Source organism: Marmota flaviventris, chromosome 8 (assembly GCF_047511675.1).
Source record: "Marmota flaviventris isolate mMarFla1 chromosome 8, mMarFla1.hap1, whole genome shotgun sequence".
NCBI lineage: Eukaryota > Metazoa > Chordata > Mammalia > Rodentia > Sciuridae > Marmota > Marmota flaviventris.
This window is the reverse complement of record NC_092505.1, coordinates 132,424,986-132,450,484: the sequence shown is the minus strand read 5'-3', so window position 1 is coordinate 132,450,484 and position 25,499 is coordinate 132,424,986. Positions and strand designations below refer to the sequence as shown.

At 49.6% G+C, this 25,499-nt stretch overlaps 3 protein-coding genes and 1 long non-coding RNA gene across 4 annotated transcripts in view; 3 read left to right on the top strand and 1 right to left on the bottom strand.

Annotated features, from left to right (window-relative positions):
• The window catches only part of Dock3 (dedicator of cytokinesis 3), a 589,868-nt gene extending 579,012 nt beyond the window's left edge, over positions 1 to 10,856 (top strand). Inside the window, exons 49-52 of the mRNA XM_071614941.1 lie at positions 3,876 to 3,994; positions 5,030 to 5,117; positions 9,473 to 9,555; positions 10,347 to 10,856. Coding sequence (XP_071471042.1) covers positions 3,876 to 3,994; positions 5,030 to 5,117; positions 9,473 to 9,555; positions 10,347 to 10,856 — 800 coding nt within the window. The remainder of the gene's footprint in view (positions 1 to 3,875; positions 3,995 to 5,029; positions 5,118 to 9,472; positions 9,556 to 10,346) is intronic.
• Positions 10,857 to 12,273: 1,417 nt separating this feature from the next.
• Positions 12,274 to 14,247, bottom strand: LOC139706739 (uncharacterized). Its single transcript, XR_011708393.1, has 2 exons — positions 13,636 to 14,247; positions 12,274 to 12,529 (listed from the first exon to the last, which is right to left on the bottom strand). It is a non-coding gene; the product is annotated as an uncharacterized lncRNA (long non-coding RNA).
• Positions 14,248 to 14,573: 326 nt separating this feature from the next.
• On the top strand, positions 14,574 to 17,853 carry Manf (mesencephalic astrocyte derived neurotrophic factor). Its single transcript, XM_027933993.2, has 4 exons — positions 14,574 to 14,689; positions 15,403 to 15,530; positions 16,198 to 16,339; positions 17,420 to 17,853. The coding sequence occupies exons 1-4, from the start codon at positions 14,605 to 14,607 to the stop codon at positions 17,602 to 17,604; spliced, it is 540 nt and encodes a 179-aa protein (XP_027789794.1). The 5' UTR covers positions 14,574 to 14,604; the 3' UTR covers positions 17,605 to 17,853.
• Positions 17,854 to 17,943: 90 nt separating this feature from the next.
• On the top strand, positions 17,944 to 22,645 carry Rbm15b (RNA binding motif protein 15B). Its single transcript, XM_027933874.2, has one exon. The coding sequence runs from the start codon at positions 19,610 to 19,612 to the stop codon at positions 22,316 to 22,318; it is 2,709 nt and encodes a 902-aa protein (XP_027789675.2). The 5' UTR covers positions 17,944 to 19,609; the 3' UTR covers positions 22,319 to 22,645.
• Positions 22,646 to 25,499: the final 2,854 nt, after the last annotated feature.

Genomic DNA, 25,499 nt, shown 5'->3' with positions numbered 1-25,499 from the left:
GATCCTTAGCACCACATACAAACAAAGATGTTGTGTCCGCCGAGAACTAAAATAAATAAATAAAGTTTAAAAAAAAAAAAAAGAAGAAGAAGACACAAGCAGGTACAATGGTATATACCAATAATACCAGCAGCTCAGTAAGTTGAGGCAGAATGTCCCAAGTTTGCAGCTCACCTCAGCAACTTAGTGAGACCCTGCCTCAAAATAAAAACTAAAAAGGAGGGCTGAAGTTGTGGCTTAGTGACAGAGCGCTTGCCTTGCACATGGAGGCACTGAGTTTGATCCTCAGCACCACATAAGAATAAATAAACAAAATAAAGATAAACAAAAAATAAAAAGGACTGGAGATGTAACTCTCTGGGGGTGGGAGAAGGACACACTGAAAGATGACTTTGGGAATTAAAAAAAAAGGAACCCCTAAGAAGTAGCCATGAACACTGTAGTGTACATCATATCTAGCTATTCTCACAGAAAACATATTTCTGAGTCCTGATTATTGATAGAAGACAGTAAAGGATGGACATTTTAGCTCAGTTCCATTCTGACACTGCTCAGACTCTCCTCTATGCTATGGTTGCTATCAGGGACTTAATAGACTGTCATCACTTGTGTCCTTAGCTAACTAGTTACTGATTTATTCACTCGAAGCTTTTACTGAGTGCGCAGTCAGGAGGCTGTGTGACTCTTGCCTCAGAGAGTACTACATAAGAGTGGAATAGAAATTATTTTCTCCTTATTTGGAAATAACTCTTCACTATTTCAAATTGCCTATTTATCTATCACTGCATAATAAACCATACACAAAACATAGTGTCTTAAAACAATTTATTACTATGTCTAAGTCTGAGTTAACAGCTCAGTGAATTAGATGTTACTTCGGCCTGGAATCATTTAAAGACTCAATTGGGCTGGATGTCCAAGATGGTTCGCTTAAATGGCTACCAGTTGATCAGATAGCTGTCGGGAGGAGCTTAACTAGGGCTGTCAACTTGAGCTCCTACATATGACCTTTCCAAATGGCTTAGGCTTCTCTTAGCATGACTGCTGATTTTCCCCAGAATCAGTACTCCAAGAGACCCAGATAGAACCTGCAAGGATTTTTATTACCTAGCCTTGGAAATCCTAGAAATTCTCTTTGCCTCATTTCTGTTAGCTAGCAAGTCACTAAAGCCAAATCAGATGCCAAGGAGGGGGGTCAAATTCCATATCATATTTTAGAGTATTTTAAGAGAAATGGTCACCAGTTTTGGTAACAAACTAGCGCCCAAAGTAGGGAAAGATGGCAAGGGCAGAGGCAACAAGAAAGAGAAGTTACTTCTAGACCACAACACTCATACAACCCATGTGTTGACCCAGTATCTCATCAGGCACAGTGTTAGACTCTGTAAAAGACAGAAGACTGTGTATGACATCAAAGAGGAAGACAGATGTGGTAGATGCAGTGATAGATATTCCTAGACAAAGGGAGTGATGTACTCCATTTGGGTAAATGAGGAGAAAGTTTTCATGGAGAAGGTGGTCTGGAGCAGAGTCCTTTACATTGGAGTTACTTCCCCACTCCCAGTAGTCATGAGACCATACCCATTGAACCTGCTGTTCTCCCTGTTGCTTTAGAAACCTGAGATGAATGACCTGCAAAGAATCCTCTAAACTCTTGTAAGTCAGCAGCTCCCCCTGGTGGTCAAAAGACTGAGTGGGACTAGAAAGTAGGATTATGAGTAATGGATCCTTCTTTGAAGAACTCAATCACTCAGTCACTGGATCCTAGACTCCCTCCAGATTCTTAGAATACAACTGAAGTAGTTCAGAAGTCCCATAAACATATAAGCACTTATATTTAAATTCCATCATGAAAATAACCATCACCCTCTCCTACCATGGAATTGGCTGCCCAGGGCAGTGGGAAAGAAGCAAATTAGTAGAGTTGGAGAAATTAGTGCTAACACAGCACTCCCTTGTTAGAGGAAGCCACCATAACATGAATTCAAATCCAAATCCTCAAGTCAAATATTAGCCAATTACATGAATAAAATCATAACGTGAATCAAATCCTCACCAGAGCCTGGACTTTCCTGGGTCTGCATACTTATGTCCCTCCATCCTAGTCCCCACAGTATGGATCAGGATATTAAGTATGCAAATGAAAAATCATGGACAGCCTTTGGAAGGCAGTTCCAATACATTCCTGCTGTGGAATGAGCATTAGATAGGAGTTTGATGTAAATGAATTGATGTAAAGATTCTGGAGTTTTTTGGTTTTGTTTAATTTGTACCTGCTACATGTAAGGCAGTCCTATCCCATGAGCCCACAGGGTCAGGGAGCATTCTGGATTTCTTTCTGGAAAGGTACTTTTAAAAATTAGTAGGATTTGAAGGGTTTTTTTTTTCTTTTTTCTTTACATAGCCATCTTCTTGAGGTAGTCTGTGAATACAAATTCTAAAAGAGAACATAGAAATAAATAAAATCACAAAATGGTAGCAAATTCAGGCCCAATTTTTCAAAGAATTCTACTATATTCAGTCCCCTACCAGTGAAGGACATTTTAAAGAGTAGGTCTCAAAGCTAGCCCTGAGGTTCTACAAACAGGATCACTCAGACCAAACTGTGGAAGAAGTTACATAAAAACTATGGCAAAAAGTACCTTATTGGTATTGATTATGATGATTTCTTGCAAGTACTAAACTTCAACATGGACTAAAATGAATTCAACAACTCTGGGGCAAGTTGGCTGAATACGACTTTGTTTTAGCTTTGTCCTGACAGTGCTAACATTGCACACTCAAAGGAAAATCCAAGAGACCCTGTGTTTGGGGGACAGAGCATCTAGAAGCTGAAAATTCACCTAGAGCCTGTGGGCTATCAACTGTCCAGCTTCTCAGGGCACAACACAAAGAAGGGTTTCACTTGAGCCAGCCAGAGGCATTGGGGTCCAGGTGACCTTCCCATGATGGAATCAGTGCCCCTTAGCTTCTCAATAGATATGCTGGTGTGTGGCACAATGAACAGTGCACATTTGGAGTGCTATCCAAATTACCCATATCCCAGGAAAGCCAGCAAGTTATTCTTTCTGCTTCTGTGGAAGGTCTTCCTGAGGACCACAGGTTGGCAAATTCCTCAACCTATACCTATGGCCTGAATTCATAGGGACTCGTTCACACCTTACATGGTGTTGTCTGGCCACAATATCCCCTGGGGCCAGGGGAGGTCACTGCAGAGCCTTCATAGAACATGTACTTGGGAACCTAGGGTAAAGCCCCATAACTTCCAGATTAATTTTGTTCCCCCAACCATCCTGGCTCTAGGCTTCAATAGAACTAACAGGAAGGCAAAAGCCAGGTTCTGGGGACCTGGAATCTGGGAGGGACAAGCCCCTGAGAAAAAGTGGCCAGTGGCCAGCTAAGAATAGGGCCGCTACTATCAGGAGAAGGTAAGTGCATGGGGAGACCCACTATGTCAAATCAGAACTATGTGGCTATTATCTAAGTGTCTCTGTCTCTGTGTGATGGCTCCATTTCAAGCTGACCTGTACCCATGCCTGGGCCCCCTGAAAGAGCCCAGCATACAGGCCACAACCATGCCTTGAGAGCAATGGATACAAGGGGCCCCTACCCATCTGCTCTAGTCCTCAACTCTCCTCACCCTTTGCCTTTGAGTGTTCCAAGGGGCTCTGTCAGTGGGTCTGCCTTGGCTGGAATACCAGGTGCAGCCCCCACCATCTAACCACCAGATTCCACTTCATTCCTCTTGTATTTGCTTAGCTCACCCCAACTGCAAGTAACACCTACCCTGATCCCCCAGTCCTGAGGATGTTTGACTGCAGGGCCCTTCATCTGTGGTTTGTCATCTGTGCGTGATTGTTCTCACTTGGTTACAGGCTCTCCCTCTCTGCCAGATAAGTACCGCCACGCCCGGGAAATGATGTTGCTGTTGCCCACGCACCGGGACCGCCCAAGCAGTGCCATGTATCCAGCAGCCATCCTGGAGAATGGACAGGTAGCAGACCCAACCTACTAACTGCCTTCTGAAACCATAAATGTATTGGCTTGGACTCCCCTCATTGCATTTGCTGGGCTTTCCACATTGTCCTGAATGCCTCCCTCATCCTGCTATAAGAAGGCTGCTTTACTCCTGGATGAAGAATGTAGTATGAATAAATTCTAGTACCAGCAATCCAGAATGCGGGTATGGGTAGAATGTCATCAGGGTTGGAACCAGTATTGCTTGTGTGGTTATCTGTATTTCTGGCCAGCTTGCTAGGATGTCCTTCCTCCCTTTGGGTGTGCAGGGGAATCCTCACAGGGGCAAGGGCCTCTTATCTATCCACTCTCACCACCTGCTAGGATGCCTGTGCACACCATTCATCCGGCTCTCCAAACATCCTGCCTGGGGGCCTGGACCAAGAAGCTGCAGCAATTAACTCACTCCCCTGTGCAGTCTGCCCCTACCCTTCTATCCAAGTTCATAAGTCACCTCCAAGTGATTATCACCTGGCCCCAGAATGCCAAGAGTTTCTCAACATTACTTTCCCTGTGCCTGATTAGCCCTATAAAGCAGAGAGAACAGATTTGGTTGGCAGACCCAGTCAGAACAGCAGAGCCTATCTAACTCCAGGCTTGGGTGGTACCTTTTCTCTAACCTCAATGATAACATGGAGCTCTGTGGGACCTCTTCAGAAGGCATAACCTGTCAGTCTCCTGAGGGAAGCAGGATCCTTAAATCCTACCAGTGGGCCTCCCTGGCCAGACAAAAGGATGCAGATAGTTAAATACCTATGTCCTATTTCATAGAGCCTGTACAAGACAACCTGGGTAGTGACTCAAATGTCCATGGGAGTGCTCAGAACCAGACACCCCTGGACAGTATTCCCCAGGGCTGGCATGGAGTTCTCAGAGCATCTCAAACAGAAGCCATCCCATTGCTTTGATGTCCCCATCTCATCTTGGAACCTCCTGGCTCCTATAGTCCATGCTTCCCAAGATGTAACTGGCTGTTTTCCACTTTTCTTTTTTCTTTTCTTCCTTCCCTCAGCCACCAAACTTCCAACGGGCCCTGTTCCAGCAAGTAGTTGGAGCCTGCAAACCCTGCAGTGATCCCAATTTATCTGTAGCTGAAAAAGGTATTGTTCTTCCTCCATGGGCTCCCCGACATCTGTCCCAATCTTGAGTGTTTGATTCTGGTCCCTGAGTACCAACGGGCCAGGTCTGAGCCACACCCCAACACCCAAGTGTGTCTATCTGTCCAGAATGCTAACCAGTTACTATGCTCACTATTTAATCCACAGCTGGTTTAGATCATGTCACTTTGTATCTCTGCTTCTTTCCAAGGCCCATCCTCAGAGAGGCTCCAGCTGCCACCTGTCCTAAGTCTAGCTTTATGGAAATTTGGGTATTGTGTGGGGGACCTCCCTAGGCACTTCCTAGCCAGCCCCAAAATTTAGCAGGCCCTTTGGTCCCTCTCAACTTGGGCCTGCAGGGACCCCTCTCCTTGAAGCTCAAAACAGGCTTGTGTGTGTGTGTGTGGGGGGGGAACTCCCAAGAGGAATGGAAAGGTGGAAAGGACATACCATGGCAAAGCGAAATTCCCAAACACAAACTTCTCCAGGGAAAGCCCTGTCAGCAGCTACTGTGAGTCCATCTACATTTCAAGGCCATCAACCATACGATAAGACTGAGCAATCCTCCTTAGAACTGAGCCATTTAGATGGTGGGCATTTTACCCTACATTCTACTTCTACAAACTAATGGCAACAGCCTCTGACCCCTACTACATTGGCCTGAAGCCCCAGATAACTGAGTTAATTTCAACACAGAGCAATAAACTAAGTGGGGACAAAGCCACCCAGATCCTGGCTCCATATCAGCCCTGTTCACATAGGTTCTCCTCCTCCTTCATCCATCTGTTGGAGTTCAGGGCATACTCACTTCCCACCTATATTGGCCTGCCATCTGGCTCTCCAAAGCTATATTCATGTTGTCATTGCACCTGTTCACCAACTGCTGTCTACTATCCCCACTGTCATTGTTCCTCCCCTGCACATCAGGACAGGAGAACAAAGACCTCTGTGTTCTCTTTAACTGGGTCCACAACCTGAGTACCTGGTGGGCATTGGTGCCAGATGGTCAGCCACAAAGTGCCTACTGAAGATGCCTTCCTACCTCAAGGCTGCACATCCTGAAAACATGCAGTTCTTGGATTCCTGAACCTATGACCCAAACCAAAGTGCCCCTTCAGGCCTTGAGGCAAGAAACCACAAGGATTTTTCATCACCTAAAATGCAGAGCAATCTCAGAACTAGCCAAGAGCCCCAGCAGGTCTTCAGGGCTCTCATGAGTATTGATAGCCAGACCAAGATACTATACCAGCTGGACCCAGAAGCAACTCAGACCTCAGGCTAGACTACATCAAGAAGCTACACATGACCATTCTAGGTATGGGAGGCAAAGAGTTGCCTCAGAACAAAGGCTGAGCCCCAAACAAGCATGTTCACACTACAAGGTCAGCACTTAGTGGGCAGAAAATTAGACATTTGCCCAGTGGCAACACATTAGCAAGTCTCCATCTGAATCCTCCAGGGCAGGAACTATACATACTTGCCACCATTCTCTTGTCAGTTAGGGTCCTGAGTCTCCTTAGGACTCCACCTTTCTCTTACAGATATCTTTCTTCACCAGCAATTAAATACCATACTAGGCAAGCCTACTTTGGGGATAGGGGCTGTGCTGTGGGGACCTCAGTCCAGTGCTGAACAGTTGTTAATGCTGAAAAAGAGGACAAGATACTGGGAATTTCCCTTTCTTCTAAGATAGGTCATTCAATCTTAGCCCCAGTGCATGACTAGCCTTTTGCTGCATGAAAAAGGTCTCTTGTCCCCACTGTTCACAAACTTCAAGCTAAGAGCCCAGCTTGGTGACTTCTGATTCACATGGAGTAGCTCAGGAAGGCACTCTTTTGTAAACCATTATATCCTTGCCAGCTTCCCCGCCCCCCAATATCTTTCCTATCCTTGAGTTTCCTCAGGTCCTTGTAAGTGAACTTTTGCAATCCCAACAATTCTTCCAGGAACTAGGAGTGCATCTGAGATCATGGGCTGTTGGAATCCCTTTGGGGAAGCTCTTCAGACCCACCTCCAAGCTTTTCCCCCAAGATCTATGGCTTTTTATGTAGATGGTGCTTTTCTTTCTTTTTTTTTTTTGGGGGGGGGGGGGGGTGGTACGGGGAGGGGGGTGGATGGTGCTTAGTACTGAAGACCAAGAAGTTCCTGCTGCATCTTGGCAAGAGCCTGGGCAAAGATGGACCTCTTCTTTGGGTGGCTTAGGCTTTCTGAGGAGACTGCTGGTGGAATCCACTTGATGCTCATCAGATTTAGAATTCTTTCCTCCCTGATGGCAACAGCTGAGCATCTACCCTCTGCCCAATGGTTGCCACACCCCTCCTTCCTGCCACCAGGCAACAACTGAACAGTCCTCCTTAGAACTGAAACTGTTTAGATAATGGAATTTTACTCTGTGTTCTTCTAAAAGCCTCTGTTAGTCCCTAAAAAAAGAAGAAAGATGGATTTCATCCCCTTATCCCTCGTTACCATGGGTCCCGCCCCTCTTGGCCACTTTCCTCAAAAGCCAGACTCCAGTTCCTTCCCTTCCAGGCTTTGGAATTTCCCAGTATCTGAACTGGAAGAACCCAAGTCCAGGTGCCTCAGGCTCCCTTTAGCTATCCCAGCCTCAGAAAAGAGCCAGTGACCAGGCACCTAGACTGTGACCTACTCTTCCCTGCTACTAATAGTCCAAAAGTATCCAGATAAAGGGCATATTTCTTCTTACTGGTATTTGTTCTTTAGGATGAATCAGCTTCCTGGTTTCATATGTCCTCTCCCATACCTGCAGAGTGGCACTCTTAGACTTCAAGTTTCAGCCATTGCTTCTCTCCTCTCCCCTCCTACAAAGTCTTTCACCCCAACTGTGGCTGAGAGGCAAGCCAGTATTATGTCACTGGATTTCTCCTTAGCCTAGGGCCCACTCTACTCTGCATCCATGGCATGTAGGGGCCTCTAGATACACCCCAAAGCTTCTGTGGGCTCCATAGCCTTCCATCCTCTCAGGAAGCAGTATGTCCAGTTGGGCATGGGCTGTAGTTCCTGAGCTTTATACTTTCTTCCAACAGGTACATTGAACACTTCTCCTTGCCTAGAAAAACCTCTTGTGCATCTCAAATCCACCAGTGGGAATAGGAGCAACAGGGATGGGTCAAAGTTTGAATGTCACTACATGCCCTTGTAGGGCTAGTTTGGGAGGCAGCTCCTATGTGCTCCTTGGGAATGTTCTGGGAGCTCTAGAAGGAAGCAGTCTCTGGCTCCCATCCTGCTCCCTACTTTTCACACAGGGCCTGGACAGTAGACATGCCCTAGCTTGACTTTGGCATGGAGCTCTAGGGCCTGCACTCTCCATATTTTCTTGGTCTCTTCAGCCTAGTCTGTTCTACTCTTCTATTCTCTTCTGCTTTCCCTTCTGGCAAATCCCAGAGACTGCAGATGTTCACTCCTTACTGCACTTTCTCTCAGCTTTTCTCATCTTGAATACTCTTCAGATATCAGCTGTTTTCATCCTCTTAGGCAACTTTAGTCCACTTCTGTGAACCACTGTGCCTTGCTTGGCCAGTGTTTTTTAGTTCCAGGGGCTGGCATGCCACTCCCATGTGTTTTGGATACACAGTGCACACGCAGAGAATCCACAGGCTTATAGGATGGGCTTCTCCCAGAGGGTAGCTGAAGGAGTAACTTCCATTCACACCATCTCTTTCCACCCTTCAGCGGTGCCAGCAGCCCCCAGCAGCTGGAGCCTGGATAGTGGAGTCCGGGAGGCCCAGCCCTTCCTGTCTGCCCACATGGGGCACAGCCTGGCCCCCCCAGTGCCTCCCCGAAGCCTGCTGCATGGTAAGAAGACCTCCAGCGGGTCCCCCAAGTAATCCTGGTCTCAGACTCTGCTCCAAGACCAGATCAACACCTGTCCAGGCTGAGAAGATAGGCCATCCTCTGGGTCAACACAACCAAAGAAAAAAACATGCATTCCACAGGAAGGATTCTGCTGGGCACTGGGGTCAGTGAGGTTTTGGAGTCCAGCAGGTTAGCTCAGTAAGGCATTGAGGGAAGCTGAAGACAACGGAATCAACTCTGCCAGGTGCTCCGCTCACCAGCCTGTCATCACCTAGCAGTGGGCTAGAGCTCTTACAGCCTGCAGCCTATTGTTCTATGAGCTCTGAAGCACTCAACTTTCCTGGCCTCCTGTGTGAATAGGTTTCTTTTATCCCAGCAGCCTGTTTTGGAGAACGTCAATGTAAAGAAGTTTTCCCATCACCCTCAATACTGAGGGGTCCCCAGGGAACTCTTTCCACACCTGTCCAGTTGGCCCAGCAAGATGGTGCTGGTGTGCAACCTGAGCAGGGGCCCCTGATGAGGTTCTGGTTCTGTTCCCTTCGCAGGTCATTACTCCTTACATTTTGACGCCTTCCATCACCCTTTGGGTGATACTCCCCCAGCCCTCCCTGCCCGGACCCTGCGCAAGGTAATGTATTGAAGCAACAGTCCCACCATTTCATCTGCTGTAGAATCATCTTTGGGTCTATGAGAGGAACCTGAGGTCTCCTCTGCTTCACTGTCCCTGAGAGCTCAGACTGGCAGAAGCTGGGGGTAGCCAGAGCCATACTTGAGCTGCAGGTAACCAGTGCATCCTGCAACCAATGTAATGAGAACAGGGAGATCAGAGGGCTTTGGAGACAACATGATACCAAGAGTGTATGGGCAATGAGCACTAAAAGACAAGTGCTCTCTGCCAATATCAATAGAACAATAGCTAAATAAATGTCCCTCTGGTAGGGCATAGAGCTTCTTAAATTAGTGACCTATGAAAGTAAGAAGCATCATGCACCAAAGCTTTATTAAAAACCCCCAAAAAGTAAAACTTAAATCCTGCTGTTAGTTAAATCTGTTATCACAGATTTTAGCAGAATAAATTCATCTGGTCCATGGCCCACCAAGGTTCTTTCTGTCCTCCCTCAAGTAGTCTGATAACCAAGCCTTTTGTTAGTAACCCAGACCACAGACAGCAGCCTGGGACCCAGGGAAGGGGGACACCAATGCCCAGCAGCCAGAGTAGGGCCATTTCTAGGCCTTCAGAAATATAGTGATTCTGGGGTACCACTGGAAGGGTTGGGAGAGGGTTGCTGCTGAACAAGAAACTCCTAGTTGAGGAGAATCAAAGTTCATTAATAAGCAGACTCTTTGGTCTCCACATGGTAGGCCAGTTAGCCATCTAGAGCAAGGGATTCTAACATGCCCACCCTTTCCTTCGCACAGTCTCCTCTCCATCCCATCCCAGCCTCCCCTACCAGCCCTCAATCAGGTCTGGATGGCAGCAACTCTACACTGTCTGGCAGTGCCAGCAGTGGTGTGTCCTCCTTGAGTGAAAGTAACTTTGGGCACTCCTCAGAGGCCCCACCTCGAACCGACACTATGGACTCCATGCCAAGCCAGGCCTGGAATGGCGATGAAGACCTTGAGCCGCCCTACCTCCCTGTCCACTACAGCCTCTCTGAGTCCGCTGTCCTGGACTCCCTCAAGGCCCAGCCATGCCGGAGTCACTCAGCCCCTGGGTGTGTCATCCCTCAGGACCCCATGGACCCACCCGCACTGCCACCCAAGCCCTACCATCCCAGGCTGCCAGCCCTGGAGCACGACGAGGGTGTGCTGCTGCGTGAAGAGGCGGAGCGGCCAAGAAGCCTACACCGCAAGGCCTCATTGCCTCCTGGGAGCACCAAGGAGGAACAGGCCCGCATGGCCTGGGAGCACGGCCGAGGGGAACAGTGAGGAGCAGGACGGCAGCTATGATACTACCTTCAGTGAACAGCTTGTCCAACCACTCCAGGTCTGAAAAGCAAGTTCCCCCCACCCCCAGAGAGTTAGAGGGGCTTGGCACTCCAGAGAGCACCACCCCAAGTCTCCGTTCTACTGCCGTGAACTCATGTGTTGCCATGTTCAAAGGCCGCAGCAGCATGAAGAGTTGTGGCTTCTCTTTTTATTTCATTTTTTTTTTTAATGTTTCCATTTTCTATGGGTTTTCCTTTTTTTTTTTTTTTTTTTTTCTTTATGCAGTAGATGCTTTCTTCCTCCTATAGTTCCAGACTGTGTGGAGCTATATGGAGATATTGCACAGAATTGCTTTGCAGCACCACAGGGCCCAAGAGCAGAAGCCCCAGCCCTCCCTTCAGGGCAGAGACGCACAGAATGGAAATTGCACTAGGGACCTCTTCTTTTGCTGTATGGACAGAAAAGTTAATGGTTGCATTCAGGGATTGCAAGGACCACATGGACTACATGTTACAGGTGGACAAATGGGCCACAAGCCATTTTGCACAAATGCTTGCCCACCTGCCCACTCTTCCATCCAGGAGTGTGCAAACTGAGGGTATGGGTAGGCTGACTTGCCAGCTCAGGCATGTGACTGGCCTACCTGCATGCCCAAGGCACACTGCCAGTTTTCATGGGCCAGCCTTGACTCCTACACCACCTTGGACTTTTCTCTCCATCATTTTATTTCTGATCATTTGCTCCCTTCCATTTGATACCCTTCATGACCTGCAGAAGGCTCCATGGTGAATGGATCTGCAAGGGTTTTCTCCCACCCTCTGGGGTCTGAGTGAAGGAATAGAGCCAGAGGGACTACCCTAACCACCTTTATCCTAGAGGTAGGCCCTTTCCCATGTGTTAGAGCTGGAATAAGAGTGAGGCTGGGGTGTGGCAGGGGCCAGAAATTCTCTGAGCTTTCAGAGTGGCTAGAATGCTTGCCACCAGCTCCTGAATCAGGGATTTTCAGCACTACCTCTGAGCCATGGGGTTGGCTGCCCAGCCAGGCTTCCAGGCCCTGAGGACATGTGGTCAGGTTCAGCAAGCTTCTGTGTAAAAAAGGTGGAAAGGAACTTCTCCTTGTGGAAGCAGAGAACCATACAGGTAGAAATCATCATCTCCTAAGTGGCCAAGTATAGCGCCCCTGCTCCAGGCCCATGGGGACCACCACTCAGGGTTCAGGGCAAGCAGGAAGACAGTTTCTCCAGCCTCCCCAGTCTGTTTGGCAGGCCACAGTGCTGTCTTTATAGTAAACTCTTTCAGATCAGGGCACTGATTTTCCTCTCAGTGTATTATCTGGGGGTGGATAGGGTGGGGTGGGTATAGTAGTATTTTACCAGGGTGCTTCTCAGTTACTTAAAAAACAAAACAAAACAAAAACTGTCTTGAGACAAAACTTTTTCTTTCATTTGCTTGGGTCACATTATGATGGTCACAAGACTGCCTTCTCCTTGTTAAGGCATGTTACCCCCAGTTCCTCTTTTACTGGCCTATCTGGCCTTCATGACCAGGTCCTGGGTTCTAGGTCCTCGTTCATTCTCCTCAGCCCCTCTTTTCAAACAGAAAATGCCATGGTCAGGGTGTTTTTCTCTTGGAAACAAGTGCCAACTTGTTTAACAGAAATGCCAGCAAGTAACCTATAGGGAAAGATAGAAGACCCAGTTACCTTCATAGCATCTGGGCATTAACACCAGTGTGGGGCTTTTCTGATACCATCAGGATTACTCCAGGCCAAGTGGAGCAGAAGGCTGGCCCAGGTTGGGGGTCAGTCAAGGCAGTCCACAGTTCAAAGGGGAGGCCTGAACCTAGACTCACTTGCAGCCTTCAATCTCTGGGACATCTGGGGATCATTAATGTTAAATGGTCAGGGACTTGGTTTGAATTTGATTCTAAGGTAAGAGGACATCAGATTTTCAGGCACTTCAGAACCTCAGTTCCTGGATAAAGCAGTCATCACATAGAACATCTACCTTCTCTACTTGATGGCACAGGATGTTGGGAGAGAAGTGTAAGTTTGTTGGCCTTGCTTTATGGAAGGTGAAACAAACTGGTGTTTTCCCTCTCCATTTTCCCTAACTGGATGAAATGGACACATTCTGAAACCTTTTTGTTGGAGAGTCAGCCAGTCTGAGGGGAAATGGGAAATGAGAGATGAAAATTCTTTGAAAAGATTGTGAAATAGTGATTTTCATTCTTTCAAGCTTATTTGTAAATACTTATTTGAATGCTGTGTATTTGTACAGGAATTTGAGCAAAAAATGTATAGAGTGTGATGTCCAATTGGTTATCAGTCCTATAAATGTGTTTTTAACCTCTGGCATTCTGTGCTTATTTAAAACAAGAACACTACTAACCATTTCTTTTGTGTATTTATGTCTAAAGAAAAAATGATTTAAAAATGATCTTACCTGTACCAGAAAAGCAAAGTTAAAAGAAAAAAAAAAAAATTTGTACCAGTGTCCCAAGAGGTATTTTACTGTATATATTGTGGTAGCATGTTCTAAATCCAAGAAGTAATGTGAATTTTAGATGTAAATAACTGCCACTTTGACTTTTCCCCCTTTTCCCACTCCCTTGACTGCTGTGATGTTAATTAAAGATGAATACCTGATACTGATCCACTGAATTCACTGAATGGGAGCAGCACAAGTGCCCCTCTCCAACCCTTGCCGCTGGGCTCCAAGCCCCTTTAGCCCCAAAGATGTCTCCTTTCAGCACTGAGCCAGCCCTTACCGCGTCCTACCTTCAAGGACAGGTAGCCAAGCCTTGGAAGCAGGGCAGCCCAGGAGGACACATCCTCTGGTGCTTGTCAGTCGACCCACGGGACCCCACTCGGGAAGTAGCTCGATAGCCAAGGGCCTTGATGGCTCAGCTGGAAAGCAGGCGGGCCAGCGTGCTCAAGCATGCCTCGGGAGCTTGTGAGGAAATGCATATCGCTTCCAAAAGTAGAGGACAAACCTCCTAAGCCCCGCAGCCAGCACACTGAGGCGACACCAAAGCCTCGGGATGAGCCGGGGTTGATGGGCTCGGAGCCCTTCCTCCAGGGGGAACCTACAGTCCGTCCCACCCTGGACAAGGCAGGTTTCAGCCAGCTGGGGCGGGCAGGCGGGTGCCTGAGCCTCAGCGGACTCCCAGAGGTTGGCTCCCTCACCCACGTGACTGTTCAAAACAAGAAGGGAAAAATAAATTTGTCTTGTCTGCCGCTGTTCAACCCTACTTGATCTATTGAGTCTCAGCTGACCCTAGAACTCCTGACCCTGCACCACGAGTCCGGGCTCCTGTTAGGGAGATCCGCAGGGTTTCTCGGGCGGGCGTGGGGACAAGTACAAGTGAAATGCAGGACAATTTAGTATGACGCTGGGAGGCAGCCAGATCCTACTTCCGCCCACAGCTCCAGCAACAGCTAAGGTAGCTGCCCCTATCCAATATGGCTGCCCATGCAGCTTCCGAGGCGGCCGCAGCTACTTCCTGTGGACCGCTGAGGTTCAATCGGAAGCCGACAACTGTCTAGGGCCAAGACACCACCAGCCAATGGGGAAGGGCAGCGTGGAGCCGCCCGTCTGGGCTCTATGGCGTGTGGGCCAATGAGAACGCGGCATGTGGGAGGGCGCGGGGGCTGCCCGCCAATGGAAAGCTCCGGCGTGCGGCAAGTACCCCAAGGCGGCGCAGCGCGGCGGGTGCGGTTCAGTCCGGGCGGCAGCGGCGGAGGAGGATGTGGGCTACGCACGGGCTGGCGGTGGCGCTGGCCCTGAGCGTACTGCCAGGCAGCGGGGCGCTGCGGCCAGGCGACTGCGAAGGTGCGGGGGGCCGGGGTCTGCACACAATGATCGGCTTCGCGACGGCGTTGAACCCAACAAATTATCGAGCGGGCGGGGGCGACGGTGGCTGGTCCCAGCGGGGTCCACCAGAGGAAAGGCCTAGAAAATATTTCCCAGGCCTAGAAAACACTGGTCGGATGAAAACAAGTGGAGACTAGCTCGTACAAAGAAATTGGTCTGAAGTCCACATCACGTCGGAGTTTTTGTCCCTTCCCATTATTGTTCAGAGATTCCCAGGAGCGTCCCGGGTCTAAGACCCCAAAGGCCGGTCCTCTGTACCGCGCCAATCTGTTGGCCTTGCGAAACTGCACCTCGGGTTTTGGTGGTGTACGTGGAAAAGAGCTGCATTTTGTTTGTTTCTCTTCAGCCTCCAGTCTATCCATTTATGAGGTCATAGTGAGCCCCGTCTCAAGGACACGTGTTCACTTTCGGCTTAACTTGATGAAAGGAGCAGGGAAGAATCATTTGTGGGTCACTGGGTGTGATGCTTGTTTCTCGCATGCTCTGAGTGTACAAAGAAACCCCAGCAACATGAAGCAGGGTTCTGTCCACCTGTGGGTACCTGAGAGAAAAACAGTGATGGAAAGACCTCTTAATGATGTGTGTCTGTGTGTCCTGTAAGAGTTTCTTCCTGTTGGAATGGGGAGACGATTTGGTGATTGCTGAGCATCTCCCTTCCCTCTCTTTTCCAGTTTGTATTTCTTTTCTGGGAAGATTTTACCAGGACCTCAAAGATAGAGATGTCACATTCTCACCAGCCACTATTGAAAAAGAACTTATAAAGTTCTGCCGTGAAGCAAGAGGCAAAGAGAATCGGTTGGTGAGTAGCTGGTGACCCTTCTCTGCTGGCCCTGGCCCGTGTTTATCTTCCACTTCACTGTGGGCCAGCTATTCTGTCTGAAAACTAATGTGGGAGTGAAGTGCCTTTGACCTCACCCAAGTGGCATGTATTTTTCAGGCGTAATATTTTTATCTTATTAGTATTTATTAAGCAGTTACTGTGAGGTAGGCACATCAGGGTAGAAAAATGACTAATAGACAAACAGTGCAGCAAATGGGTATCATGTAGAAGAGAGACCAGGATCATTCAGTGATGGGAGGATGCTGATTAGATAGAACAATCAATGAGGGAAGGGTCATCATCAAAGTGGAGTAGAATCATCCCAGGCAGAGGAGACTGCCAGTGTGAGTGTTGAGGCTTGAAAGAGCATGGTATGTGTGAGGACAGAAGTTAACAGGATACCTGCAAAGTGGGCTAGGACTGCTTCAAGGACAAGAGCCACATGGAGCAGTGGCTTTTTTATCTTTAATCTCTGTGGCAGTCTCTGGTTTGTTTTTCTCTATTAAAGTTTTGAACCCTGGTGACTTCTGAATTCATCTGGTGGCTTTTAGTTGAGACCGAGCATATGTTAAGACCCAAAATGAGGCTCTGACAGAGAGAAATGTTAAATGCCATCCCTGAAGACTGTTGTCCTTTCTTGCTGTAGTGTTACTACATAGGGGCCACAGATGATGCAGCCACCAAGATCATCAATGAGGTATCCAAGCCCCTGGCCCACCACATCCCTGTGGAGAAGATATGTGAGAAGCTAAAGAAGAAGGATAGCCAGATCTGTGAGCTAAAGTATGGTGAGTATGACCAGACCTTTTTCAACAAATGCTGTGCACCTCTGAGCTTAATTTCTACCTTGGAATGAAAGGTAGTGATCTAGAGCCATAGTGAGTCAGGTATATAGCATAGATGGCACTCAGTGATGGGATGGGGAAGTATCAAAGTGGGTGAAGGTCAGAGTAGGTCCCATTGAGGAGGTGTCATGTCAGCAAACTTTGGAGGAGGCAGGCATTAGCGAAAAGGCTAGCTATTAGAAGAACATTACATGCAGAGAAAGTAGGACGTCTAAAGGCAGACAATGGCATGACAGGTAGAAAGGCAGGTCACAGGGGCCTTGCATATTGGTGAGGACTTTGGTTTTAGCCTGAGTGAAGTTAGGCGCATTAGAAGTTTTGAGCAGAGAAGGAATGTGATCTTACTTGTGTTTAGCAAGTTGGTTATTACTGCAACTTCTAAAGACCTTTTAGCCCAAGAGTGTCAGGAGCCAGAGCATCTCTGGCTGAGACCACCTCTGGTGGCCAAAACACAATCCCAATCTTTAGAAAGAATCAGGACCTCTTCAGCAAAATTTAAACACAAGTGTTTTTATTATGCCTCAAATGTCCAAGTGACTAAGTTTATTCACTTGTCAAGGGTGCTTTGTTTTCTCAATGATCCTGATAACAGGGCCATCTGGCTGGTTCCATGTCACTCTGGTCATAGAGTAAACCCCTGACTCCAGGTCTGTGTTTATGAATGGAGACTAGGGGATCTATCTGCTGTGTCACCAACCTAGAGGTATCATTCACTAATGACTGTGCAAGAGGCACTTAGAGGATGGGAGTGGTGTTTCTCCTCTAAAGACCGTATGGCCTCTTCATACTGCATGTCTGATAGTATATGACACTCATAGTCTGAGGCAGCTCTCCTAATAAAGGGGTCAGTTCCCTCTTGGGGCAGTAGGTACTGACACTTCTTCATATATCTATAGATGTCTTTCCCCTGCCGCCCAGGGCTGGTTGTTTTAAGGGATGGTTTGACATGCAGGGGGTCATGGGACATTTGAGGAGTATGGGTGCTCCCACTCAGCCATTAACTCTCCCTACTCTCCATTGCAGACAAGCAAATCGACTTGAGCACAGTGGACCTGAAGAAGCTCCGAGTGAAAGAGCTGAAGAAGATCCTGGATGACTGGGGGGAGACTTGCAAAGGGTGTGCAGAAAAGTCTGACTACATCCGGAAGATAAATGAACTGATGCCTAAATATGCCCCCAAGGCAGCCAGTGCTCGGACTGATTTGTAGTCTGCCCCATCCCTGCTGCACCTGAGGGGAAAAAAACAGTTCAGCTGTAGCGTCCCAAACGGCCTTTTTTGTAATTTATTTTTTAAGTGGGCTCCTGACAATATCAGATTGAAGCTTGGAGCTTTCCTGATGATGCTGGCTCTACAGTGCCCCCGTGGGGGGATTCACTTCCTTCTATTGATGGTTTACTCTAGGACTTCAAAGTGTGTCTGGGATTTTTTTATTAAAGGAAAAAAAAAATTTTTTTTAGCTGTCTTTGGAGCGATAAAGTGACTTCTGAAATAAGATATCGCCCCAAAATGAGGATCCTACCACATGATGCTTTCCAGTTTGCAAAGAGTTTTGGGGTATATCCCATTCTGTCCCTCAGCCCACCAGTACTGAAAATACCAGGGCAGGTCACACGGGCTGAAACCAGCTGATGTGAGTGGGTTTTGGAGGACTGGAGGGTTATCAGGCACCTCAGCCTGATGTTGGCGATTTGACACCCCCAACTCCTGTCAGTAGGAGAGGCTAGAAGCTGCACAGTTCCTAAGTACAAAGTTGAGTCTAAAGTACTTGGGAGGACTCCGTACAAGCAGAATAGGAGTGTGGTTTTCCACAGTGATACCCATGTATTCAGTATTGGCATTTCTAAAACTTCAGCTCTTTGACCTCTTATTTGCTCATCAAGATTTGTGGTCTAGGTCTAATGTTAGTACTACCCTCTGACTCCTACTTGGAGTTTTGCTGCACTGGTTTATACAAATAAGCCATGAAAAGCTGCATTTTGCCTTTGTGTACCCTAGATAACAGTGGAGGTCCTTAGGGCTTATGGGGAATCTGGTGTCTAGCTGCTCTCTGGTTATCAACAAGAATTGTGGCTCAATTGAGACACTTGCTCTTCCCACCCACAGAAACCACCTGAAAAGAACTTTCCTCAGCTGGTCTTTACCCTCAGATCACTTCATCTGTGTGTTTGCTAAGTTTTCTGTTGCTAAAGGGCCGCCTTAACAGCTTGCCCATGGAGCTCACTGCTGTCTCTTCCAAGACCTTTCCTATTGTATCTGCTGAAATGTTTTCTGACTATAGGAGGAAAGAGCTGGGTGTGCTCTTCCTCATCCTACAGGTCTGCAATGGTTCCACCAACTATACTTGGAGCACCCTGGCCCACCCCACCCCTCCCCTCCCGGGGGTGAACAAAGTACTGGCCACTGAGATCAGCATGGCAAGCAATGGTTAACTACTGGCATCATCAACTTCTGGCTTCCTTTGCCCCTGGCGCCACAGCCCTGCCTTTCCAACTTGGCTGCCCAGATGCCCACAGCAGAAGGTTGGACCTAGTGGCACAAAGGAGCTTATTCTGACTAAACTGCAGGTGCGTTATCCCAGTGCCTGAACCAGACCCAGCAAGGTCTCACTGCGTTCATAGCCACGATTCTCAAGGCCTTTCCAGGACTACTACCTGAATGCAGAGAATGCTGGAGATGTGGGTTTTGGACAGGGATCAGGAATGTCAACTCTGGGCCCCAGTCAGAAGACAACATGGCAGGGGATAGGAAAAATATACATAAAAAACCCGCTGGGTCAAGATCCCGGATTTTGACACCCATGGACAATCAGCACTGGTTCCAGCACCCGTAGAAGAAGTTAGCCAGATCCGGAGCACCTAAAACTAGACTGAAAGCACAAGGCCCAGTCCACTGGGGCCGCGAGGTGGCGCCAAGGCGCGCTGTCCGACCCACTCCTTTTCTCGCAAGGAGATCACGTGGCACAAGGCGGCGCAACCCGATGACGGACGCCCAGAGTAGCCCTCTCCCCGCCCACAGAAGTCACGTGGTAAGTCCCGCGCAGCCTGACAACGCAACGCCCAGCCCCTCGGCGCCGCTCCCGCCCCGCCCCGCCGCCACAGCCGCGCCGAGTCCTTTTGTCCAAGATGGCGGCGCCGGGGGCGCTGCCTCCTGGGCCGCGGCTGCCGCCGCCACTGTGAAAGGCCTACGGGCCGCCCGCCCGCCGCGCCGGCGCCATGAAGCGGCAGAGCGAGCGAGACTCGAGCCCGAGCGGGCGTGGCTCGTCATCGTCGGCAAAGCGGCCGCGGGAGCGCGAACGGGAGGCGGAGGCGGGCGGGCGGCGAGCGGCGCACAAGGCCTCCGGCGGCGGCACCAAGCACCCTGTTCCAGTGCGAGCCCGCGACAAACCCCGCGGTAGCGGCGGCAGCAGCGGCGGCGGAGGAGGAGGAGGAGGGCATCGCGACGGCCGGGGCGCCGGCGACGCTAATCACCGTGCGAGCAGCGGGCGCTCCTCAAGCTCTGGCGCCGGCGGTGGGGGACGCGGCGGCAAGGCCTCGGGGGACCCGGGCGCCTCGGGCGCCTCGCCCCGCGCGTCTCCACTGCCGCCGCCCCCACCGCCTCCGGGGGCTGAACCTGCGGGTCCCGGCTCTACGGCCGCACCGGAATACAAGACGCTACTCATCAGCAGCCTGAGTCCCGCGCTGCCTGCCGAGCACCTGGAGGACCGGCTCTTCCACCAGTTCAAGCGCTTTGGCGAGATCAGCCTACGCCTGTCGCACACTCCAGAGCTGGGCCGCGTGGCCTACGTGAACTTCCGGCACCCGCAGGACGCCCGCGAGGCCCGCCAGCACGCCCTGGCCCGCCAGCTGCTGCTGTACGACCGCCCGCTCAAGGTAGAGCCGGTGTACCTGCGCGGGGGTGGGGGCGGCGGCGGTGGCGGGAGCAGCCGGCGAAGCAGCAGCAGCAGCGCTGCTGCCTCCACGCCACCCCCTGGGCCGCCAGCGCCCGCCGACCCGCTCGGCTACTTGCCGCTCCATGGAGGCTATCAATACAAACAGCGCTCACTGTCCCCGGTAGCCGCCCCGCCCCTGCGGGAACCCCGTGCCCGCCACGCTGCTGCAGCCTTCGCCCTGGATGCTGCCGCCGCCGCTGCTGTGGGTCTATCCCGGGAGCGGGCCCTGGACTACTACGGACTGTATGATGACCGCGGGCGCCCCTACGGCTACCCGGCAGTGTGTGAGGAGGACCTGATGCCCGAGGACGACCAGCGGGCCACTAGAAATCTCTTTATCGGGAACCTGGACCACAGCGTGTCTGAGGTGGAGCTGCGACGGGCCTTTGAGAAGTATGGCATTATTGAGGAGGTGGTCATCAAAAGGCCTGCCCGTGGTCAGGGTGGTGCTTACGCCTTTCTTAAGTTCCAGAACCTGGACATGGCCCACAGGGCTAAGGTGGCCATGTCGGGCCGGGTGATTGGCAGAAACCCCATAAAGATAGGCTATGGCAAGGCCAACCCCACTACTCGCCTGTGGGTGGGTGGCCTGGGACCTAACACCTCACTGGCAGCTTTGGCCCGGGAGTTTGATCGCTTTGGAAGCATTCGGACCATTGATCATGTCAAAGGAGACAGCTTTGCCTACATCCAGTATGAGAGCCTGGACGCAGCTCAGGCCGCCTGTGCTAAAATGAGGGGCTTTCCATTGGGTGGTCCAGACCGTAGGCTGCGGGTGGATTTTGCCAAAGCAGAGGAAACTCGTTATCCCCAGCAGTACCAGCCCTCACCCCTCCCTGTGCATTATGAGCTTCTCACTGATGGATATACCAGGCACCGCAACCTGGATGCGGACCTGAGGGTGCGGGACAGGACCCCCCCACACCTTCTATACTCAGACCGAGACCGGACCTTTTTGGAAGGGGACTGGACCAGTCCCAGTAAAAGTTCTGATCGCAGAAACAGCCTGGAAGGTTATAGCCGCTCTGTGCGCAGCCGTAGTGGTGAACGCTGGGGGGGAGATGGTGACCGGGGCATGCCGAAGCCCTGGGAAGAGAGGCGCAAGCGGAGGAGCCTTTCCAGTGACCGTGGAAGGACAACCCACTCTCCTTATGAGGAACGGAGCAGGACCAAGGGTGGTGGGCAGCAGTCTGAACGTGGCTCAGACCGCACCCCTGAGCGCAGCCGCAAGGAGAACCACTCCAGTGAAGGGACCAAGGAATCCGGTAGCAACTCCCTTAGCAACAGCAGACACGGAGCTGAAGAGCGGGGCCATCACCACCACCACCATGAAGCCCCAGACTCTTCTCACGGGAAGAAGACAAGAGAGAGCGACCGCAATCATCGGACCACTGAGGCCGAGACCAAGCCTCTTGAAGAGCCAAAACATGAGACCAAAAAACTAAAGACTCTTTCAGAGTATGCTCAGACACTGCAGCTAGGTTGGAATGGGCTTCTAGTGTTGAAAAACAGCTGCTTTCCAACATCTATGCACATCCTGGAGGGGGACCAGGGAGTTATCAGTGGTCTCCTCAAAGACCACTCTTCCGGGAGCAAGCTGACTCAACTCAAGATTGCCCAGCGCCTTCGACTGGACCAGCCTAAGTTGGACGAGGTCACGCGTCGCATCAAACAGGGGAGCCCCAATGGCTATGCAGTGCTCCTAGCCACCCAGGCAAACCTTAGTGGGCCTGGCACTGAGGGGATGCCCACGGTGGAGCCAGGCCTACAGAGGCGGCTTCTCAGGAACCTGGTCTCCTACTTGAAACAGAAGCAGGCTGCAGGGGTGATCAGCCTGCCAGTGGGTGGATCCAAGGGCAGAGACAGCACAGGCATGCTCTATGCCTTCCCTCCCTGCGACTTTTCACAGCAGTACCTCCAGTCAGCACTGAGGACATTGGGCAAGCTAGAAGAAGAGCACATGGTGATAGTTATAGTGAGAGACTCTGCCTAGCCCAAACCTGTCTTTTCCAGCTCCATGTTTGTGTCACAAAAGCAGTTATTTTAAAATCTGATCCCTTCTCAACCCTACTCCCTTGGTTTGAATTCTCTGCTGGGTTATTTTGGTTTATTTGAAGGGGAACAAAGTTCTGTCCACCACTAAAACTAAGTTCTTAGATTTGGGGGGAGGGGGGGATTTTTTTTAAAAAAACAACTATGAGAAGGGACTCTGTTACATTGACTTATAGTGTACAAGATACTGTCTGCTGTATTCTGTATTTTTTTATTTTTTGACTAACTGTATGGAAAGTTGTCAGTAAAGCCTTTGTCAGAGGATGGATTTCTAATCCGTTCAGAGTCCTGTTTAATCAAGTTTTTTCCTGAAAGAACGGACAGTTTACCCAGTGTATGCCCTATGTCATGTTTGCAACAGCACTGATCCAAAAGTCCTGCTGCATCAGTGACTCCCATCTCTTCATGCTGAGTTGACTGTTCTCACACTCGGTTTTAATCTTAACTGAGGGCTGACAGGCTTCAGTGTGGGTCCTGAGCCCCGAACTGCACCAGCCTGAGTAAAAGCCAGTGCAGAGGAGGTGAGCCTGAGGGGTCTGGGCCAATAGCTATTGGTTGTTGGATTTCATTTTCCCTGCACAAGTGTGTGTCCATCAGTTTTGAGCTGTGGCTATCAGACAAAGCCTATTCAACAGTGGGTAGTTTTCAGCAGTTGCATGATCTTGTACATGAGGAGTAGGCCTTGTCTTGCAATATTGACGCCAAGGAGTCTCAGTGCTTGCAGCCTCCCTTCTAATTTAGCCCAGGGGTCTCCAGTGTGGGAATCAGCTGCCTCCAACTCCCAGGGCCCCTGGAGGCCTTATGCTGGAATGGGGAATTGGAAGCAAGCTGCCTTGGTGGTTGTTTTTTTTTTTTTTTTTTTTTGGGGGGGGGGGGTATGTGGTGCTGGGGATTGAACCTAGGGCCTTGTGCATGCAAAGCAAGCACTCTACCAACTATTTCCCCAGCCCTGCCATGGTTAACTCTACCCAGGTATTTATGATTTGGGGGTGTTTGGTCCTTCAGGGCTGGTGTCCATAGAATGGGACTATGCCCAGTCGTGCCTAGAGCTTTGTGTAGTACAACTAATCCCTGGTTGGAAGTACTTTTCAGTTCTACAGGGGAGTGTAGTAGGTTAGAAAGATGCCTGTTATACATGACATAATGGTTTCTTGCTCTTATACAATTGGAGAACACAGAAATGGGTATTTCTCTTGGAAAAATGAGGCCACAGTGGCTGAGGTGCTGGGCAGTGTCAAAGCCACACAAGCCCAGCTGGAGAGGAAAAGGATGGGGAAGCACTCTCTACCTTGGAGGGAAAGGCAGCCTGAAGGAGTTTTAGAATTCTGCCTTTGCTTGTCTTATTAGGTAGTAAGACCAGGGCTGGCCGACTTGAGTTCAGCAGTGTCAGGACCAGAGAGGAAAACTTAGAACCCACAGCAGTTGTCACCATAGAACACAGCCCAAATGCCACTCTCCAGAAAGTATGGGAACCTGTATATTCCAAAGGATCATGATCATGGATGAGGAGTGGGCGCTCTGGTGAAAGATGACCCTTAAAGTGGTTCTTTCTCCTAGCCATGCCAACCCTCCAGGTGCAGCCCACTACCCCAGCCAGCAGGTGACGGGATCTGAGAGGTGCTCTGCAGGCTACTGCCTGTCCATAAGGACAGAGCTATTTCAGAGACACTGGAAATTTCTTTAAGGGAAGTGCTTAAGGAAGTACTCACTTGCTGGGCTTTACTAGTACAAGAGAATAAGCATGTTCACAACAAAAACATTAACACCAGAAAGTGTTAGATCTGTTTTTATTTGCCTGTTTCTACTTGAGCTGTGGGTTTTTAAGCAAGTTGGTCAGGCACAGCAGGACACACCTGTAACATTCCAGAGTAGCTGGAATCCCCAGAAATAGGAGTAGGCCTTGTCTTGTTAAAGGTACATTGTAGAGTTTTTCCTGCATATCTTAACATGCCTATGTAACATGACTCAGCTGCCCTGGTACATCTAGGCTACCCGTCTTCCTTCAGAGTAAGTGCTGAGGACCTAAAATACACCCACCAGCTTTCCCAGGCAGCAAAGAGACATGTTAGGAAACCTGAATGAAGACACCTCAGCCTTTACCCCTTTTATCTACCCCCCCAGGGGTGGGGGTTCCCTCTACCCAAAAACAACCACTGAGTTTTGGTGAAGGGCCACATCCCACTTCGACAGACCTCCTCTTCCCTGGACCTCAACCACTTCCTTCTTTTAGCTCTTAAGACACAGCAGGGTCTGGGCTGAGGCTGTGACTCAGTGGTAGAGCGCTTGCCTAGCATGTGTAAGGCACTGGGTTTGATTCTCAGCACCACATATAACTAAATGAATAAAATAAAGGTTTATACATTAAAAAAAAAAAAAAAGACATAGCAGGTTCCGTGACCTCTTTACCATTACCATGGCTGTTTCGTGACACTACCCCAGTAAGAAAACCAACTGCAGGTGTCCAGTGCCTCTAACTGGGGTCAAGTTCTGAGATACTGTTTGAAGGCAAACTGACATCACTGGTGGTGTGCAACTCTTCTACATGTTTTTTCCTGGCAAATCATCATTTTCTTAGCCTCTTAGGGCACTTTCCTAAGGGTGTGTTGTCAAGTCAACCAGAACTGTGCTTCCTAGTAGACTGCCCGTCTCCACCTCTGAGACCTGTGAGTGCTCCCATGAGTTCCTGGCAGGGTTCAGGGAGACTGCTTAGCTGCATTAGTGAATAGAATGACGTGCTTTTACTGGATCTTGACTGGTAACCTGTTCTCTCTTCTGGTATGTTCAGTACCAGCAGTAAAACTACCCTACTGGTTAGTGTTAACTCTCCATTTAAAGCTGAGGTAGGAAGCAAATAAAGAGGTGAAAGCTCCGCTCTCAGGAAGACCAAGAGGTACGCGCAACAGTGCAGGCCCACCTCAGAATGCATGACAAATTGCACATTGCTTCTGAGCCCGGCTGTTGCACCTGTCCCTAGAGAGTTTTAGCCTTCTTGTGTTGCTTGTTTAATTCTTCACAACCAAATGTCTCTCTTCTCTTTTTAGCTATATGATATCTAAATTAAAAAAAAAAAAAAAAAACCCAAGAAGCTGTTATTTGGGCAAAATTAAAGAGAGAGACTAGTC

Excerpts from the sequence above, each read along its gene's own strand:
- Manf (XM_027933993.2), top strand. The coding sequence starts at position 14,605 with ATGTGGGCTACGCACGGGCTGGCGGTGGCGCTGGCCCTGAGCGTACTG. Across the intron at positions 15,531-16,197 it reads GAGGCAAAGAGAATCGGTTG|TGTTACTACATAGGGGCCAC; the intron begins GTGAGTAGCTGG and ends TTCTTGCTGTAG. Across the intron at positions 16,340-17,419 it reads GATCTGTGAGCTAAAGTATG|ACAAGCAAATCGACTTGAGC; the intron begins GTGAGTATGACC and ends TCTCCATTGCAG.
- Rbm15b (XM_027933874.2), top strand. The coding sequence starts at position 19,610 with ATGAAGCGGCAGAGCGAGCGAGACTCGAGCCCGAGCGGGCGTGGCTCG.